Genomic DNA, 20385 nt, shown 5'->3' with positions numbered 1-20385 from the left:
CTGTGGATGAAACAAAACTAAATTTTCACAAACAGAATGATGTTTTATTTGTAAAATAGAAATCTCAGAATCAACATGCTGCTAAAGTAAGATTTCCAGAGTTCATAATTTGTCAATATTGTAAACTGCAGTTTTTAGAATGTATGCTTTGCTATTTACATTTTCATGATTCCATTACTTAACTCTGACCACTTAAAAATACATTAAGATTTTAAATATATAAAGGTTTGGATAAACACCAGGAAATATAAAATTAAGAGTTACAGTAATTTAATGTGTATTCTATCAGGGCTTGAATGGAAATATTGACAGATAAAGAGAGACTAGAACTGCTCGTTTGTTTACATGCTTCTGCAATCTAGGATTAAGTTGTTTGGGGTGGAATCTTAAATGCAGATGCACAGACAATATTAAGCTAAGTCTTATAGCCTGTGGACATTTTACCTATGGGGCACAGTGGGCAAGATTTCCTGTTCTCCTCTTTGGAAGGGTGGAGTTACCAGTTTATTGGGGATTCTCGTACTTTAAGGGAATCCCACAATAGAGTAGGGCTAGCACAGGTGGCCTTATGGAAAAGATGCATCAGAGGCAGGGCTTGGGGCTAAGGATGGTCTGGAATGCTGCTGTATACTTGAAATCTGGAATGGCCACTTAGTGGTCTGTGGGTATGTTTGCATTGCTGCCAGCTCAGGTAGTCATACCCACACTCACTGATTGTATTTGCATGCTAAAACTAGAAGTGTAGCCATGACAGCATGAGCCTCAGGCCAGGCTAGCAGTGTGCGTATGTGCCTTGGACAGAATTGTACTCTGGGCAGTTCACTTGTCCCACTTATTATGTTGCCACAGCTACCTTTCTGTTTTTAGAATGCTAGCTCATCAGAACTGGCATGGGTATGTCTACCTGAGCTGGATATTACACTCCAGCGCTAATACAGACACACCTTGTGATGGGGTTTACAAACCCTGCTCTAGACAAGAATGGGTTAAAGAGCAGCTATGTGCTCAGCCCAGCCCAACCCAACCCACCCCACCCCACCTGAGAAGCAGACTAAAAGGAGTCGTCTTAAAAGGGAGAAACCTATCTTAGAACCTCCTAGCCCCAGCGAGGGACAGACCTCTCATTCTCAGCTCCAAGAGGAACAAGCTGCCTTTGGTACAGATGCAGTAATACAGATGGCTGAAGGACCATGCAGGATAGAAGGGCTGGTGCCACTCTCTATTTCTGTTAGTTTAATATACTTTCTTTTATTACACTGGGAATTGGGAGAGGGGTCTGGCCCCAGGGCAGGCCCTTACTGAAAATGCAAGCTCCCCGAGGAGATAGCAGGCTAATGCAAGAAGTAGCCCAGGGAAGAAGCAAGAGGTCTGACAAGACAGACCGTAGCTGCTTGTTACAGGGTACCAGGACCTGGGTTCCCCTACAGCGTCACTGAAGAGGCGAGCATGAAGAGCCCAGACACAGGGGCGCAGTAGCTCTATTGGGCCTAGATCTGGGCCACTGACCTGATGTGAGGTTGTGGGACTTTGAGTGTACTCTAAAAGGGGTGAGACTAAACATGACCTTGCCAGAGGGCTGAGTCACAAGATGAAGGAAACCAGCTGTGGACCTGGCCAGCTAAGCTATGAAGACAAAAAAATCCTACAAGGCCACACTCAGGCCCAGTGCAGCGCATTGACTGGTGAGTCACTTTGTCACAGAATCACTGCAGCTGAGCAAGGGTTAGAGCAGATCTGAGGCCCATAACAGGATCGCTGCATTTTATGTGCTAAGGATTCTGCAGATTTTGTTTCTGTCCTTATTTCAGGCAATGAGCCAGTCAGAGTGAGCTCAAGATCACGTATGGCTGGAACTTCTGGCTGTCTCACGCTGTGTGAGAACGAAAAGGGAAGGAAGAAGGGGAAATGCAGATATCATGAGTGGAATGCTGTTAGGCCTTCCTGGTCTGTTTCAGCCAAACTGTGTGAGAATTGATGGAACCTGATTGTATTAGCTTCAGAAACGCACAAGATTAGATATGACCACATTCACACTCAGGAGAGAATTTTCCCCTATATTTTCCACCTTAGTTGGCCTGCATAAAGTAGTTTTTGCTTTCAGTGGGTTTCCACCTTACTCTAGGTTTCAGTAGCAGCACCCACTTGTATATTTACTGCACAGTTTAAGTACTGTTTAGGCATTTTCTTTTCTGTTTACATCCAGTTGAGTAGGCTTTGGTGATACATGATCTAGGGGAGCAGGGAAGTAGCTGGTCCCTGCATGACTAAGAGTAGCTGCTCAATCAAGTGACTCCATCCTTAGTGTGCATATGCTTACGCCTACCATCTTTCACAGACCCAGGCTTCACCTTTACGAAGGGTGCGGGGGAAGAGTGCACATGTATGAAGGTCCAACATTCCCAGTGTGGCTGTTGTCCGCAAGGCTCAGGATGCCTGTCCCAGCAGCCCAGTGAAAGAGTACAAGCAATGTACTCACAGTTTCCAAAATAGTGCCTGGGTCTGACAAAGAATTCTGTCCTAGTCTAGGTTTGATAAAGTTATTTCATAAAAAATACATCCAGTGTGATTTACACCATGTGTATCTTTATTTATAGCCTTCTACCCACTAAACAAATTTTCCTGTTTAAACAAGGAGCCATTAAAAAGAAAATTCTACTGCCAGTTACATGTATTTAGAATAGGAAAAATAACTGACATAACAGATTGTATGGTGTGATAACTGACAGTAACAGACTGATTTAATAGTAATCACTGTATTTCCAAACTGCTGGTTTCTTTTTGCTAACTGTGATTTCTGAATAGAAAAAAATCCTTACTTATAATAACTAATAATAACTCTTTATCTGCCCAAGTGCAAGTAATTGCATAAGAAATCCACCAGTGCAAAGAGATACAAGTCACACAGTCTGAAAAAGTATCTTGACAAAATAGCTAACTCACCCTGGGTTAGACTCAAACTGCATTCATTAAGTGAGGTTTTTCTAAGAACTTTCAGTCTAGCATCTTTGAAGAAATATCTGTATTTATAGTTTTCTTTATACACATAGTATTAAGGGTTACATATTTAAATAGCCAACAAACAATATGACCTATTATAAACCCCATAGATGCTCACGTGACTTACTATACCTGTCCTAAGTTTGCATTTTTCTTCTTTGTGACGCTAAAAGGATGAGCAGGTCCATCCTATTCTCTGCCTGTGGAACATTATAGTCTAGTCTCCTGTGGGCCTCATTTACTTTACTCTCATTTCTGTTGCTGGGTTTTCTGTGTGGGTGTGGAGTGGGCTGGTGGCCTGTGACACACAAGAGGTCAGGCTAGATGATCTAGTGGTCATACATCTTAATTATGATTCTCCCACCCCCATTTTAATAAATACAAACCTAGCAAAATTTACCTAACCTTCACTAAGGTCAAATCCTGTCTTGGTCACTGGAGCTAGAAGAAATGTTACCCAGTGCATCCCTGCAGTTGAAAACCCATACGCCAGCGCAGAATTCTCTGATGTTGGCCAGAAATGCAGAGGTGGGAGGATTATCACATTCTTTGCTCCAGTAATAGCCCCCAGTTAGCAGATGCTGCTCTCTGCAGCACACACACCAGCTGGATAACAGGGCTGGATATGATACCCTAAACTAAAGTCCTTGGAGTTTCAGTGCACAGACATGCATGGTAGTTGCTTGACTACTAGGTACAAATCCTGCCCTGCTGCTTCTGTGGTATGGCAGAAGTTCCCAGGTGCCCTTCCCTCCCAATCCACATGTATAGCAAAAGGGCAGGATCTTCCCAAGGTCTGTCTCCCGTTTCTCCCCCGACCTATCCCCCACCACTAAATTGGACTGTTCTGAAACATTTACACATCTAAAAAGGAGAGAGAAAAAAATGTTCACCTGTCAGGTGCTATAAAACCAATCTTCTACTAAATGTGCCAGAATAATTTTTCTCTACCTTAACCACAGTTAAAACCTTCACTCTATTCATTACTGTCTTTTTATAGTATTTTTATTTAATAAAACCTATTAAGACTACCATACAAATCTCTTTACTTATGCTTTTATCTTTTAACTGATCAATTTTTATATTGCTGACATCCCTTCTTCACCATTTGCTCATTTAAAAATTCATAGTATATGAGCTATGTCTCTGGAGAAAATGTCTATAAAATTTGTTACAGCTGGCAAATGTGTATGAGTCAGTGATAGCACATGACTAAATGCTTCACAGAAAATAAAATTTGTTTCTGTAGTAAGCAGAACTGTTTAAATGTTATTTATTTTTATGTTTCAAAGAAAATATATTGTGAAGTGCTGCATTGATTTAATACACAACAATGTCTGTGTACACGCTGTACAGGGAAAATTTATGAAACCTTTGCACAACTCCTTTAATTGAATTTTCCAAATCTCTCACCACACACAAATAATCAATATCTTCTGCAGAGAAAACCAGTCAGAATTATTACAGTCTTTCTTTTCAATTTTGTTGTCATCAGCACATATAGAGCACCTGGATATTTGTAATGTCTGGGTAGCAAGTTATTTACACCTCTTAAACATAAGATTGCTATTAAGTGAGTTCAAACTGTTTCTTTATTTAAAATAATTATATTCCCAGGAGAATACAGATAGAGTATTTATAGTCACGTAGGAGTTGCTATACATATTCATGTTGTAATGAAGCAGTAGTTCTTTTTAATTTTTCATTAAGCTTCATACTCTAAAGCCTTCATCTGTCAGATTATTTTTTTAAAATTGATTCTGAAAAAAGTAGATAGGAATATAGGGAATAAACAAAGGTGTGAAAGTTCATGAATCAATGTGGTTGATACCCACACAGGGAAGGTAAGTTGACAATCCAGTATATACATATGTCTGAAGTCTCTAGCCGTGTATCTCATGTGCATTTCTGTCAGCCAACAGTTAATAGCTTAATATTTCATCTGCATAGCATAGGATGTTAAATCAATGGAGAGGTTTGTAACTTACTCCCCAAAAAGCTCATGTCTCTGACCTCAGACACTTTCCAAATTTCAAAATGTATTTTATATTTACACTCTAAGGTACACATGCAACACAGTAAAACCAGAGCCTGCTGGGAAAACCAGAGCTGCTGCATAAAAAAACAAAAACAAAAAAAAACAAAAAAACAAACAAAGAGAGAAAAAATAATACACTCTGAGTCAAAAGAAACGGTCTACAATCTCTCTTACCCAACTGTGGTATTTCTCAAATGGACAAAGTTAGTCTCTCACTTCAACCAGGACAACCACTTGAACCTAACTAAAAATTCAATGGCATTGCAGAATTTGGGCAGTGGTCAAGGCACTTTTTGTCTTCTCCAGCCTGTAAGGCCATCGAATTTTCCAAAAGTACAATTCCAAGCTTGGGGGAGGACACTTGGATGGAATAATAAAAGAGCTCTATTCAAACTTAGCCAAAGGAACAGCTTTTAGCCAGACAGTGCAAGCTACAATGAAGCAAAAATCTCTGAACAGCATTAATGACACAACTATGCAAACAAACAACAAAATGAAGGGGAAGCTGATCTTTGTCTACTAAAGAAATCCCTTTTACAGTTTGCTTGTTCTTAATTGTCTATTGTGAAAGTGGAGAATAATGTCCAACTAGTTTAGGTTTGTAAACAGTCCCTTATAATCCCTTGGGATTATTTCTTGAAAAGAGAAGGTTGGACAACTCTGCCGCAGGCTGTTTGTGCAGAAATATAAGGGTCAGATTCTCTCCTGCATCAAGGTGAAGGCAGTCAGGGGGCTGGTTTTGGCTCCTTAATTCTCAAACTGTTCAATGAAGGTCATAGTTTGTAGCTGAGTTCACACTCAGACTGTCTTTCCTTGAAGAGTGACCTGACAGTATTTAAAGACAAGCTTTAGATCAGACAGGGATCTGAGACAATTTAGCTTTACTGCTAGTGAAGTTGAGGTTTTAACTATAGGTCTCTCTCCAACCCAAGAGGCTTTTTAAGTTTAACAAAAATTATCTAGCCACATTCTTAGCCTCCACAAGGATGATGGCCAATACATCTGGGAAGACAAAAGCACGTCTCCTGTTGTAAATCTCGTTTGGGTATAATTGCAGGCTACTTGAGTACCTTGGGTTGCTAGAAGCAACTTCTTGCTGGCTGTTGTTGAGGCAGTGAGTTTGAGCAGCTGTAGTCTAGTAGCAACTGATGGTTGAGAGCATGATATTTGAGAATTTTTGCATGAGTGATCGAAAGACTCAGTTGGACCAGGGTGCACTACTTGCATAGAGGAGTAGTTATTTGTCTTCTTCTCAGCCTCCTCTGGTATATCAGGTATAACTAACCAGAGCCAAGAAAACTGCACCATTTATCTGTGAGGCACAGCAAGGAGGAAACTAACAGGAACCTTGAAACCCCCTAGACTGATGTCTCATACAGCTGTAACTTCATTAGTTGCATATGCCTGTTCCAATGTGATTGAGTGAAAACTCATCTGATTAAAGACTGACTTGTTCACCTGAAAACCAACATTGTTAAAGAATATGTGCAAGGAGAGGCAGAAATTGGTTCCATTACCCTGTACAAAAAGAGGTAGGAAGAAAAAATTCCTTATTGGTGCTGAGGAAGAGTAATTGTAATAAAAATATGAAATCTACCCAACTTTTTGCAAGGATGAGTATCTGGAAAATGGGCTCATTTTCCTATTTTAATATAGCCTGTAACTTAAGGCTCCGAATAGTTTTTCTTAATACTGTAAATATATGGATCATTTGAGAATCTTTAGCCAGAAGACTCTCTATTGCGCCTTGCAGAACACAACAGACTCATTCATGGGCATGGTTCATGCTCATTTTAGTGCTACACTGTTTTTCTTTACAGGAAATAGAGAAACTATTAATATTTTGTAACTGCCAGCTGAAGTTGCTTCACTGTTTAGAATTTTATCATCATCAATCCTCTAAATGTTCAAACTGTTAAGTGTTCTTTAAAATATGCATAGTGCAACCTATATATTTATTCTCAACACACACAAAGCATGTTTTGGACTGCAGCAAACTGACTAGATTTCATCTCTTGGCAGCTGCTCTGGAGTTTGCTTACATTTTATTCAAAAACATTTTGTTTACTGTAAATGCTAGTCATAGACAAACAATGATGCCATTTTTTATGCTGATCACACAAAATGATATACTGAGTTCTACATAATGCTGCCCATTGACTAAGGAATTTTCTGTATTAAGTTGTTTTAAGCAGAGGTTGTTTATGTAAAGTAAATAAATTTCATGCCTCACCATGTGATGATAATGTGACATTCCATCTGTATCAAGCCACAGAATAGTCATAGGTTTCAAGTTTTGAGCATAACTAATTAAAAATAAATATGAAAAAGAAAACACATCCAAAACTAAAAGGGTAAAGTAAAAAAAAATCTCCAAATACTTTCTTGTATCACACTTTTTCTTTGCTATTCTTTTTCCCATATTTTTAAAGACAGCAAAATGAAGCTCAGTCCTTGTTGAAGTAGAATTAAAATAAATAAAGTTGTAACAAAGTTTGTAAACTTATTAAAGTGGTAACTATGCTTCTGCCCTACTTTCAGACAATGAATTCAGATTCAGGGTGAAAATCTCATCTAACAAGCATGATAATTGTCATGGGCTAGTTTCTGTAGCACAAATGGGCCTATACATTTGCTTCACTGTGGCAGCTAGAAAGCATTTCACAAGAGAGGCAACAACTGCGGGCCAGCAATGGCTCAAGATGCTCTTCATGGGTTTTCACTGGCCAAGAGGCTCAGGAGTCCATTGTGAAGATAGAAGCACAGACTTCCCCTCGTGCTTTTCAAAACCTCAGTTTACACAAATGATCAAATTCCACCAAAAAAGATGGTGCAACTTGTTCCTTTTCTCTCTGTCATAGTCTCCTCTGAGCCAGCAAGACTGTCTTGAATTCATTTTTTTTTTCCCCCACTATACAAGGAGAATTCCCCACAGCAGGAGGATCTGCAGCTGAGCAGAGGCAATCCACGTTGATTTGATGGCTTGCTATCTGGAACAGTTTCTGTTGGTTGAAACTTATGGTGGACAAAAAGTTCATCTTCCTTTGCAGTTACAATATAGGATAGTAGAAATTCCCTCCTTTTTATTTTTTTCAATTACACGTATCTACATTTTAAATTAATTGACGGGCTTCAGAGCACATCTCTTACCCTCACATTTATCTGTCATCAGAGAATAATGGGTACTTGATTAGGGGGTGGGGGGGAAAGCAGGAAGAACACATGTAGGGGTCAGTGAGTCAATGGTAGTGGACTGACTACTAATGGCTACAGTGTTTCATCTGATTATTTCTCCACCAGGGAATTTCAGAAGTCCATGAAAACTCAAAGAACCTGTGTTCTTATCCGGCTTTACCCGTCATGTTATTAGAAATTACTACTCCCCTAGTGAGACTCCGATCATACCTGTCTGTTATATGTCTCCCTAAATTCCATCAGGTAAAACAGAGAGGGAAGTTTGTTTACATCTGAAAGAAACTTTGTAATGACAACATACTTGAGTTATAAAATGAACAGAGGCACTAGAAGCTCTAACTTAGTATGAGATGCACGTCAAATATTTTATTGGATATGGATCAACTATTGTCCAGATTCATGATGATTGTTGACACCTTTGCTACAGAAAGATGGATTTTTTTTTAAAAGTTTAGAATTTGCAGAACGTTGTAGAGGTTTGGGGGGGAGGGGTTCAAAGGTCTGTTGCTACGAATTTAATTTTGCTTGTTGTATACATTAGAAGATATTCATTATTATTTATTAAACACAGCAAAAGAGAGGAGAAAAAGCCAAAAAAATTGTAGCTTTAAAAAACCAAGTCAGTCTTCATATTAAATCTCTTCACAGTTTCTTCTCCCTCTCTCTATATTGAGAGATTTTAAAACAAAAAATGGTTTCTTGGATGTTTTTTTAAAATGACATTAATATTTTTGTTGGGGGGAAAAGAGTATTAATTATATACTGTAGCTTTCCGGTTTTGCAGTTTAAGTCTGATCCTGTTTCTTCCTAAAATAAACCAACTGCACAAGAGAATAGAACAACAACAAGAGACAGGAAGATGCATCTCTGTCTCTGTTGCTTGCAGGTTGGCTGATTGAAGACTACAGATACATGACCCAGTTAGCTCCTCTTGGACATCAGCTCTACTTACCTGGGCCTGGTAAATGGTTGGCTAGGATTGTCTTATTTCCCTTTGGCCAGTATAGGGGAGGCACAAATTTAATTTTGATCAGCCCACTCAGGAATCATTTTTATGACCTTGCCAAACTGAACATGCCCAAGAGTGGCAAGGTTATATTTACCTTGGCTGGCTAAGCAAGACTCTTTTTAGAGAACAAGCAAACAGAGAAAGAGGACAGGAATAATAATACCAGCTAGCTCTTATACAAGGCTTTCCATCAAAGTGCTTAAATAGGAGGTCAGTATCATTATCCCCATTTTACAGATATGAAAATGAGGCACAGAGAGGGGAAGTGACTTGCCTAAGGTCACCCAGCCAATCGGTGGCAGAGCTGGAGCCGGAACCCAGATCTGCGAGTTCCAATCCAGTGTTCTATTCACTAGGCCACACTGACTCCTAACAAAGACAGGAGTGGAAACTGACATGAAGGAGGGGATTTGCATCTTGGGAGTTGCTTAGAGTACAGCCTTGGAAATGGATACTGTCCTTTTGGTTCCCTTTCCTCACTTGATCCAGTCACAACATCTTTCAGGATCAGCAAAAAGGCCTAGTGATGAGATGGTAAATCTCTGGTTCCCAGAGTGCAGTGGAGTGGAGTGCAGGTTACTTTGATGGTGATGCTACTGCTCCAAAGCTTCCTGCTACATTAAGTGCCATGTGCTTTTCAGAAAAGAAGTTCCCTTAAATGGTGTCAATCTCATCTCATCAAAGCTGTGCAGTCAGAACAAATTTGCAATAGTTATATATTGACACTTCTTCTTGTCTTAAAGATGACACTGGTCTGCTGTAACAATTCACCAGAAAGCCTGTAAGCCCCCAATCAACACTACATCATACTAACTCAGTTCACACCATTTCTTTGTTTTGTACTCGCCATTTGCTGTAGTTAGAAACTTCTTAGCACGTCTCTTTCTCTACCCTACAAAGGTATTCATTCTAGTGTCGTAGGCCAAACACATTCTTTTTCCACTGCAGTTTCGATTGAGTTTTTAATCAATTCTATAAGGATTTGTATTTGTCAGAATAAGTTATGAAATGATGTAATATTTAGTATTTCAATGTCCTCAGGAGTGTACTAGTCACCTCACAATTTAGATAAGGTCTCCGACTCAAAAAGATGCAAAGAAAGTTGTGTGCGAGGGAAGACAGGATGAACATGAGCAACTGCTGGATGGTATGTTTATAAAGAAAAAGGCTAAAGGGCCCGATTGACTTCAATGGCCTTTGGATCAGGCCCCAATGCACTACTAATACGTAAATGCCCTCCTTATGCAATGTTTCTGCAATAAGAACTTCTGTATATAACTAATCAGGCTAAAAAGAAACAAGTTTCAAAGAACATAAAAGAAAAATTAATTTAGTCTATATATAGGAAGGAAACACAAATCTGATATGGTTCTTTGCTAAAGGTTATTTGAAGACTTTCAAAAGGAAGTCACTGAAAGGAACCCAGTGATGGATATTAACCATCAAAGCAGATGCTAGATAAATTTAAAAATAAATATTACCTCGGGCAGGATGTTTTGCATTACTCCTCCTCAGCAGCTTTCGTTTTTCTGCTTGAGCCACTAATGAATAAAACACATTGAAAGGTCTAACGATTTTAATGAAAGCAGATAAAGACAAGTTACCTCGTCTTTACCCCCCCAAGCAGATGGATTTTTTAAAAGGATAATAAAAACAGCACACATTGTTGGCTAAAAACCATAATAAAAATCATCAGCAAAGCCCAAGCACAACATCTCAAATTAGTGCTTATGTTCCACCCATTATTTTTCTTCCCATCTTTCCCTCTGATGATAACATAGCACTTTGTCTTAAGTTCCGAGATGAGAGGAATGGTTCTTCTCCCTGTTACGGTCAGCAGAAATGCATGCATGCCCCCAGACAAAGGGTTCTATAGGTTCATGTAGGTTTGACATCTTGTTTACATCAGTCTCCTGGACTTGGCAGTCTCATGCCCTGTCCTGAATGTAGTTGCTCTGGTTAGTAATGCAAGCATAAAGACAGTATCAAACACTAGCATTCTATTTATAAAAACTTCTATTTGTATTACAGTAGCACCTAGTATTAGTAATTGTATTCATGCAAAATTTAAAATTAGCATATTTGGAATAAAATCTGATAAGTGTTAGTTGTCAAATTATAGTAAAGAGATAAAAATTTTTGAAGCTTACTTAGCACTTTGGTCTTCTGCACTTCAGCTTTCAAGTTACAGGATGAGTATGAGACACCAAAAATATTTTCAAGCTCTCTACTGCCCTCTAAAGCCTGAAAGTAGAATTAAAAAATTATTAATTTTATTCCTAAACCAACAAATTGCTATATACTAACAGAGAGACAAGGTAGATGAGGTAATATCTTCTTGTATCAACTTCTGTTGGTGAGAGAGACAAGCTTTTGAGCTTACACAGAGCTCTTCTTCAGGTATTACCTCACCCACCTTGTCTCGCTGAAGTCCGGGGACCAACACAGTTACAACACTGCATAAACAGTCTAACAAACATTTTCAATGCAACTTATAATTAACAAATTACTACTCTCGCAAAGGGTAAAATTTTCACAAACACCTAAGTAACTTAAGTAAATGAAAGACACTGGGACTTAGACTCCTAAGTAAGTAGGTCACTTTTGAAAATAGAACTTGCGTGTTTTTGAAAACATTATTTGAAAAGTCTTGTTATGTTTGCTTCATTTATATATCTTCAACTTTTTAAATAAAGAGATTCACACCTGATCCCCATAAAAATAATTCTGGTACTTGTATAAATTTGCCTTAATATGTTACTAAAGAAAGAAAATCTATCTGCTTTTAAGATTCTCTTGCATATGGTCTTCAACAATAAATCTAAAAATCCCCACTGTATCAATTTCATTAGCAAGCCCAAGATTTTATTTTTAAATGTATTTGTAGAAGCCAAATTGAAAATCTTTAATTGAAGAATTTCAAAAATAGTGCCAGGGTGTCAATCTAAATAAGTCTTTTTGAAACAAATATGTGTGTGTGTGTGTGTGTGTGTGTGTGTGTGTGTGTGTAACAGCATGTGTAAGTAAAATAAAACAATTTGAATAGGCTGAATTATTTCTGAGGACACTGAAGTACACAAGAGAACTTTGTCATGAATTTATTCAGTACAGAGCATATGAATAAACCACATTGTGTGTGTGATAAACGGACTCCATTAAAAGTTGACACATTAACAATGAACTGAATAGTATGATGACTTCAACACAAATAGATGTTTAATTTTCAAGTCCTTACATACAAGAGTAGGACTGACAGAAGCTAGAACTGGATGACAAGGGCTGAATCACTTGATAATTGCTCAGTTCGGTTCATTCTCCTTGAACTGCTGGCTACTGTCAGAAGACAAGCAAGATGGACCATTCTTATGTTCTAATGCAATTTATGCAGCAATAATTTATAACTCTGTCAATACTACTTAGTAATGACCTAACATAGTATAATTTCTATACAACTTAGACACAGGGATAAAAGTTAAAAACAGACCTTTCGGCTAACTGCTTTAGAGGTATAAATTTTGCTTTGGCTGCAGGATTTGTTCAAGATTCAAATCCTGGACAAGCAAAGATGTTCCTGTGTCATACAGGGGGTCAGACCAGATGATCACAATGGTCTCTTCTGGCCTTGGAATCTATGAATAAAAAAAAACTTATTGTGCCAGTGTACTTTGAAAAGTGACTTGGGAAAAAAATTTAAATGGTATTGTGAGCTTCTATATTTGTGTCTCAATGATTTTCAGGTCAAAAGCTTTCTTTTCTTGCCTTTAAATCTCAAAGAATACTGTATATAAGATTTCATTTTCTTCAAGTTTATTTTTAAAGTACATTAAGAAAATTAATGCCACTAGAAGACAGACCTGTAAACTTGTTAAGCTTTGTCTCGTTTTCAGAAATCTCACCAATGAATATTCAACTTCAGACTGCAACACCATAAACCTACATAAAAGAGAAATGATTTAAATCAATGATGTCAGGATATATTGGGAATAATCATTTTAAAAGTCTTTCTTAGAGGCCCCCCCAACAACAGTATTGTCTCAGCACTAAGTAAACAATAGTTAGTTTATCCTGATAACACTACTGTGAAATAGGAAAGTATCATCTTTGTTTTAAAAATGGGGAACTCAGGCCCAGAGAAATTAAGACTATGTCTACACTACAGCTGAACAAGCCTCCCAGCCCAGATAGATGGACACATGCTAGCGGGCCTTGAGCTAGTGTGCTAAAATAGTAATGTGGATGTTGCAGCTCAAGCTCTCAAGCCTAGGGGGTCAGGTGAGCTTCAGAGTCTGAGCCGCAATCTCCACACTTTAAAATTGTTTTTTTGTTGTTTTTTATTGTTTTTTTTAAAAAAACCTGTTTGCTCGAGCCTCTCTAGTGCAAATCTGTCTACTGGAGTTGGGAGGCTTGCTCCCACTTCCAGTGTGGACATACCCAATCCGACTTGCCCATGATCACATAAAAAGGCTGTGGCACAACCAGGAATTGAACCCATGCAGTCTCACTTCAGTGACTTAACCAATAGACCATTTTTCAGTCCACAGACTTGTTCTAATACTAATGTAAAGATTAGTCAGTTTTTAGAGATTGATGAGTTTAGTAAGAAAAGCAAAGTAGTACACATTTGGATCAGGTTCTAAATGGCAGATTATTCAGTGTATGATTGAGGATGTGCACTAAATACTTATGAGGGAAAACCATCAAATGTTCTTCTAACAAAGACTTAGAACAGGTTCTCTTTGTAGCATGTCAGCATAGAAATCAAATATGGACAAATGGGAAAACATCCATTCACTTTTTTTTTCCCCAACAAAAGGAAGGATCTCACTGTCATACTGAGCCTTACGGAAAAAGAAAGTTATTATTATTGCATTTTTACACAGCAACAGATGGTTAGACAGAAGAGGAAATGCCAATGTCAGTGTATCATACAATATATTTTTCCCCTCAGAACATAAAGTGTACGGAAGTTCACATAAATTATTACTATGTAGGTGTTTGTTTGTACATGTGCTTTATTGACATGTCACTAACTGCTGTTCTCAAATTTTGCAGTTATTTTTAAATATATTGAATACAAACATTTACATGTCGAAAGTGACTATGCTTACTTGAATGGGTTTGCATTTGCAAGGTTACCACCACTTGGAAACAATGGTATATACATTGACCAGAAATTTACTGTATCATGGGATTAAGAGTACTGTATTTGCATGGATGAAGAGTTTAACAAAACATTTGTAAATATTTGCCTAAAGAGATTATGACTATTCAAAGATAATTTTTTTTTAAGGTCCATAGAGAGCCATTATGATCATCAAGTCTGGCCATACAACCTCGCTCAAAAGTTTCTGCATCAAGCCCATAATTTCTTTTTGACTACAACATACCTTTTAGACCATACCTTGACTTAAAATCTTCCAGTGATGGAGAGTCAACCATGTCCTTAGGTTAATTATTCCAATTGTTAATTACTCTCTTGGGATTTTAGTTTAAGCATGAAGAAAAAAAAAACCTGTTTCATATGAAGGCACTGCAGTGAATTCTTCCACAATTGAAAGCATTTTAGTTGATTAACTTTGACATTCATTTGTGACTTCCCCACAGATTCCATGTACCTTTAGTAAAACATGTATGCAGTGTAATTGTAGCCATGTAGGTCCCAGAATATGAGAGAGATAAGGTGGGTGATGCAAAATCTTTTATGATACCAACTTCTGTTGGTGAGAACAATAAAAGATCCAATAAAGGATATTACTCACCCACCTTGTCACTTTAGTAAAATGTTTTCCAAAAATTAATAAAACCTACAAGTAAACCCACAGCTTTTAGTGTAAAAAAATAACTATTCATGAAAGAGGATTTAAATGCCATGCTCAAAATGAAAAAGATCACGGTAAATTTTAAAATTGGTGTCCCTTTATCATAAATCAAAGCTGGTTAAGTTCCAGTTCTGTATGGGAATCTACTAGCATGGTCCCCTGAGTTTGTGCAGATTGAGATGAAAGGTCAGGACATAAGACACTTTTCTGGCATTCTTAAATTGTAAGGTAGGTACCAGGGTCAGAGTATGTGGATCTCTTTGCAGGACTGCGTCCATAATTTTCAATGATCACTTAATGAATTACAGTCACTGATATAGCTGAAGGATTTGAATTCCTAATAACTAGAGTGCCGCTTACTGTTCTAGTGGGCTCCACCACTTAAATGATATTTAGTATCCTGCAATAAAGGAATCCCACATTTAAGCAAAAAGATGAAGCATCTAGTAAAATAAAAAGAACTTTCTGAAATACCTTTATCAAAAGGAAGAGCTCTAACTCCAAGCATAAGAAAAAAAATAATGCTTATTCAAATAAACATTGCATTTTCTGAAAAATGATAGAAACTACTTCAGATTTGGAGGAAGTGAATAAAAATTCCTGGTTGACTGAAGCTGCTAAACTTTCAGTTATAGGCAGGGCTGATAGAGCCGCCTATTATTAAAGTTGCCTGACAATTATCAGACCCTTTTTTCAGTTGCTTATAACTTTACCGGGCTTTAGATTGAAATTTTTCATGCCAGGTGTCGGCCTCACACTGAACTTTTTAGGAAACTTTCGGACAAAACGGTTCTGCTGTTTCCAAGAATGAGGCTAGGAAAAAATAAATTTTGCCCATTTAAAAAAATTCTCATGACCTTTTCTTTGAAAAGCTCTAGTATCCCCATGCTTTGGAGCAAGTCCTTGAAAATTGGCAGAGGGCGGCCTTTGTGTCACCTTGTTCCTTTTGCCACCCATATGAAAATTCACCCAGATCTGGCTGCATTATAAATCTTTGGGAAAAAAAAAATCACAATTTGCACATGCTCAGTAGAGGCTACTTAGATTTTAGCATCTAAAATCTCTAAAAATTCCATCCTTAGTGAGCAGGCTTGAGCCTCGCACATCTCCTAATGCTGACCAGACTGCACATGCACCATCCACAGGATTCTTGCCTCATTCATTGCACAGGATGAGTGGATCGGCTCTGGAGATGAGTCAAGGTTGTATAACGAAGGAGACCACTGTCTACAGGACAAATTGAACAATGAGGAAAAAACAAAATATTGAATAGTTGCTCAGTAAGAGAGCACTGTCCATCCTGTGCACTGAATGAGGCAAGGGTGCAGTGGAAAAAATAGTATGCAATCATGTAATTAAATACTGTATCAATGCATATGCCAAAGGGGAATAAATTACATTTGCACAGGCATGGACTTGGCAACCTTACTAGTGTTCTTAATGGTGTTCTTTTGTAATTTTCTAGGTTTTTGTTTTTATTTTAAACAAACTGAAAAAATAGATTCCCTCAAGGCAACATGACACCCACATGGTTCATCAGCAGGGTGGAAACTTGAGCTCTACCACATAGACTTTTCCCAATTGAGTTAACAGAGTAACTGACAGCAGAAGTAGATTTTCATTCTTTATGTGGACCAGCACGGGAGGGAGAAAAGACACACCCCTGACAGTAGGTTTTACAGATATTTGCTGACAGCAGAGGAATGATGAGACTCAGAAATCTTTGGTTTTGTTCCAGGCTCTTGAGGGGAGTGTACTCTAGAGGGCACAGATTCTTCTGCCCATTCCCCACAAACCAGACATCTTCTGTACCTTCCCCTCCTAACTGTCCCTGTCCCAGTCTCATTCTCCTAGTCAGTCCCAGTCATCACTCCTCAGGCTTCTCATCTAGGCCCTATCCCCTTTGCCCAGACAGTCCTAGTCTCCCCACTCCAGGCTTGCTTTCTGAGTCCTAACCTTCCTCCCTACACCCAATCTCTCCCTGTCCCCACATCCAATCCCAGTTCTCCCCTACCTATCCCAATTCTTTGTCCCCAATTTCCTTGCATGGCTAGTCCTAGTTCCCTCCTTCCAGCTCCTCATCTGATCTCTCTCCTTCCCCCCTGCTGACTCCTAGTCCTATTCCCTCATTCAGTCTCCCCTCCCTCACCTCCTCGCTGGCTCCTCATCCCAGTCTCTCTGCCCAGCCAGTTCCAGTTCTCCCTCTGCACCCCAACTCCCCATCCAATCTCAGTGTTCTCTGCCACTCCAACCAACAGGTTCCTAGTCCGTGTTTCTCTAACCAACTTCCAGTAGCTTCTCTCCCCTCCCCCCATTCCCATCCCAGTCTCACCAAACTCCTTGTTCCAATCTATTCTTTTTCCTCCCACTCTGAAATGCAGAGCTTTTGTCCCCTTTGCATTTCAGGTGGCTTCCTGCTCCGTGCTGCCAGGATGGTAGCAGAGGGGCACTTAGAGCACAGTATCCCTGCTTTCAGTTCCAATGCCCAGCCCCAAGCAGCTGGGGGCAGCAACAACAGGGAAAGTCCAGCTTGACCCCCTGTAGCTCTGGCTGGAAAATGGTTAGTTGCTCTGTGGGAATTGTACATGCACTGTCTGGTCCCACACAGGAGCAAGGAGGGGACAGAGCATGATCAATGAGAATGGAATCCACCAAGTCTATTCAAACTGCAATTTTTCAAAGGATTCCCCAGTTGCCCGTGGAGACTGGGAGCTGGGGGTTCCCCTGCCACCTGCAGCGGCTTGGAGCTCCTGGGGCCACCAGAGGCACCAGGTATACCCCGCAGTTCCCTGCCCCCGCTGGAGGTGAGGGAACCCTGCAGCTCCCGATCACCACAGGCTGAAGTCACAGAGGTTGCTGCAAGTCACGGATTCCATGACTTCCGTGACCTACATGACTAAATCATAGCCTTAGTTACAATGGACAGTACCAGACAACCTTAATATGCATCACACTACCAGCCCCACCTATAATATATTTTACCAACTCTGACTCCTATTCAGCAAAATACTTAAGCATTTCTTCCTTATGCACACCTTATGTCCAACCCTGTTTAGCAAAGCACCTGAGCAGCCACCTAACTTGATGTACCTGCTTAAGTACTTTGTTGAATTGAGGCCTATAAATGTCCATCACTGTCAGAAGGCTTATGTACTAAAGTCAGTTTGCGGCAAGAAAAACAAGATTCTTATGGGAACGTTTTAGCAAAATAAATATACATTTGAAGTCAGAATCATGACCCATTGTGATGAGAGGTATCAAAATCAACCACTAGAATTTGGCAATGTATCTATACCACAAGCAATGCTTCCAGCAAAATCTAAAGAGCTTGCACATGTGAAACAGTTCGGAAAAACAAAACACATTCCTTAATTACAATACTACCATTATGGGTGGGATTTCTAATAATGGGTATGGGAGTTAGGTTACCAAATCCCATGGAAAAATCAGAGTTGGGTGTCCAATTCCCTTAGCTGCTTTGGAAAACCCACCCTAGATAATCTCAGAGTACAAAAGAACAATCATTCCAAGTTTTATTTCTTTAAGGAAATAGTCACTTCCCTCATAACTGAAAATGATGCCATTTTATCACCACAGACTGGTATACTTACTTATCATACTCTTCTGTTTGAGATTGCCCTCTTCTGGATAAACTGATTTCTGAGTCATTCAGCTCATTTCTGTCTCCTAAGTAGCCCATATTAAGAAAGAAACAAAAATACAGATAAAAATGAAAACAAGTGTACTGTATATAGTTGGAAGCAGTAGAAAAAAAAAAAGAGGCATTAGCATGCATCCTGACTACAGAGAAATCTCTTAAAAACAGCTTGCTTATGAAACAAGGATCACTGTCCCATTAACAAACACACAAACTTTTTTTTTTTTTTTTTTAATTTGTCACCTCAGTGGCTTCTGTAGCTTTTAGATGTAGACAATTTGGAACTACAGTATCAGTGACTGGAATTTGGTATCATTCTGTCAGAAATTAGAAGATCAAAAACTGTTGAACATCTTGTTTAAGAATATTTTTCAAAATGCAGCATTTTGGAGAAAAATATCTTTATCTATAAAGCACTTCTGTGACTGAGAAGTAAAACCTCCACTTTCTTTAACAAAAAGAAAGCCTGTGCCTCTACCCTGAACCCCATCTTGTAGGAGACTAAAAGGAGACAGTGCAACTTCTTTCCAAATGCACTGACATAGTACATTGATATTACAGTATTCAAGCCAAGTGCCTGTCATAGGACAGGATGTGAACAAGACATATTTCTGTATTTCAATGTACAGATTCTTAGAGCATTTGCATGTTTCTGTCAGGAAATGGGATGAGGGAGGGAATCACCACAAAACTCCACTGCTATAGTTTTGCTAATTAAACTTGAATTCAGATGTGGTGCAAAGAAAATAAACTGCCTTTTGGATAAGAAATCTATATGGCCTACAGTGATTACAGCTGAGCAATTATAGATCACGAGCTTTAGATTGGTGTATATTCAGATCAATTTAACTGGAAAAAAGTTTTTCAGTTGAACAATCATATGGACAAGAATTTAGAAAGCTATTGTAGTACTAAACTAAATCTACTGCTTCTTGATTCGTATCTGCTGGGGCTATTCTGATAGCCCTATATAAATGTCAAGAAACATACAGCATACTTATCAAACACTATATGTAAAGTTCCTTTCAGTGTATATTTACAATATATCTACCAATACCACTTTAGGAAAAAAATTACATTTGAACAAAATTAGGTACACGCCTTATACCATATATCAATTTCTATATTGGCTTTCTAAGGAAATACAACACTGGCCTGAGCCCCAGGAATCACTGTAAAAGATATTTCCCATGAGATTTTATTACAGGGGTGGCAAAACATACAGTCCATCTTTACTGTGTTTAAACTTCACTTCCATGCACTTCAGGTGCACAGCATGCATGATTATGTATGATTATTCTTTCCCCCTCAACAATGATTTATTCTGAAGATTTTATAGAAACCCACCATGATGCTTTCATAACAAAGAAATAATTGCATGGGGATCAAAAGTTCTCAAAGCCAGAAAGCTCTCAAATAACCACACCCAATATAGTGTTTTTGAGTGAGAGTCCCTACAAAAATGAAATTCTATCCAGATAAAATAGTGTCTTCGCTTCTGATTGTTCTCTGACAGGTGATGGGGGGATGGTGCTCCAATAGAAAAATTGTACTAAATGACAACAGTAGGGTGACCAGATGTCCCGATTTTATAGTGATAGTACCGATAATTGGGGCTTTTTTTAATATGGGCTCCTATTACCCCCCACTCATCCCGATTTTTCACACT

At 38.7% G+C, this 20385-nt stretch overlaps 1 protein-coding gene across 4 annotated transcripts in view; it reads right to left on the bottom strand.

Moving 5' to 3' along the window:
- The window catches only part of LOC119859793 (integrin subunit beta 3 binding protein), a 52068-nt gene that overhangs the window by 3965 nt on the left and 27718 nt on the right, over positions 1-20385 (bottom strand). The window contains exons 4-8 of one of the 4 annotated variants that reach the window (XR_006273775.1): positions 18670-18745; positions 13094-13172; positions 11390-11483; positions 10721-10780; positions 8441-8512 (exon numbers count right to left, since the gene is read on the bottom strand). Coding sequence is in view for 3 of the 4 variants with exons in the window: in XM_038412403.2 (XP_038268331.1) it covers positions 5799-5860; positions 10721-10780; positions 11390-11483; positions 13094-13172; positions 18670-18745 (371 nt within the window). In the remaining variant the exon portion in view is untranslated. Of the gene's footprint in view, positions 1-6; positions 5861-8440; positions 8513-10720; positions 10781-11389; positions 11484-13093; positions 13173-18669; positions 18746-20385 lie in introns of those variants that run through there. The other 3 variants (XM_038412403.2, XM_038412405.2, XM_043490915.1) reach the window with 3 other exon arrangements.

This window comes from Dermochelys coriacea, chromosome 8 (assembly GCF_009764565.3).
Source record: "Dermochelys coriacea isolate rDerCor1 chromosome 8, rDerCor1.pri.v4, whole genome shotgun sequence".
NCBI lineage: Eukaryota > Metazoa > Chordata > Testudines > Dermochelyidae > Dermochelys > Dermochelys coriacea.
The sequence above is the reverse complement of the archived record's forward strand: the minus strand, read 5'-3'. Positions and strand labels throughout refer to the sequence as shown.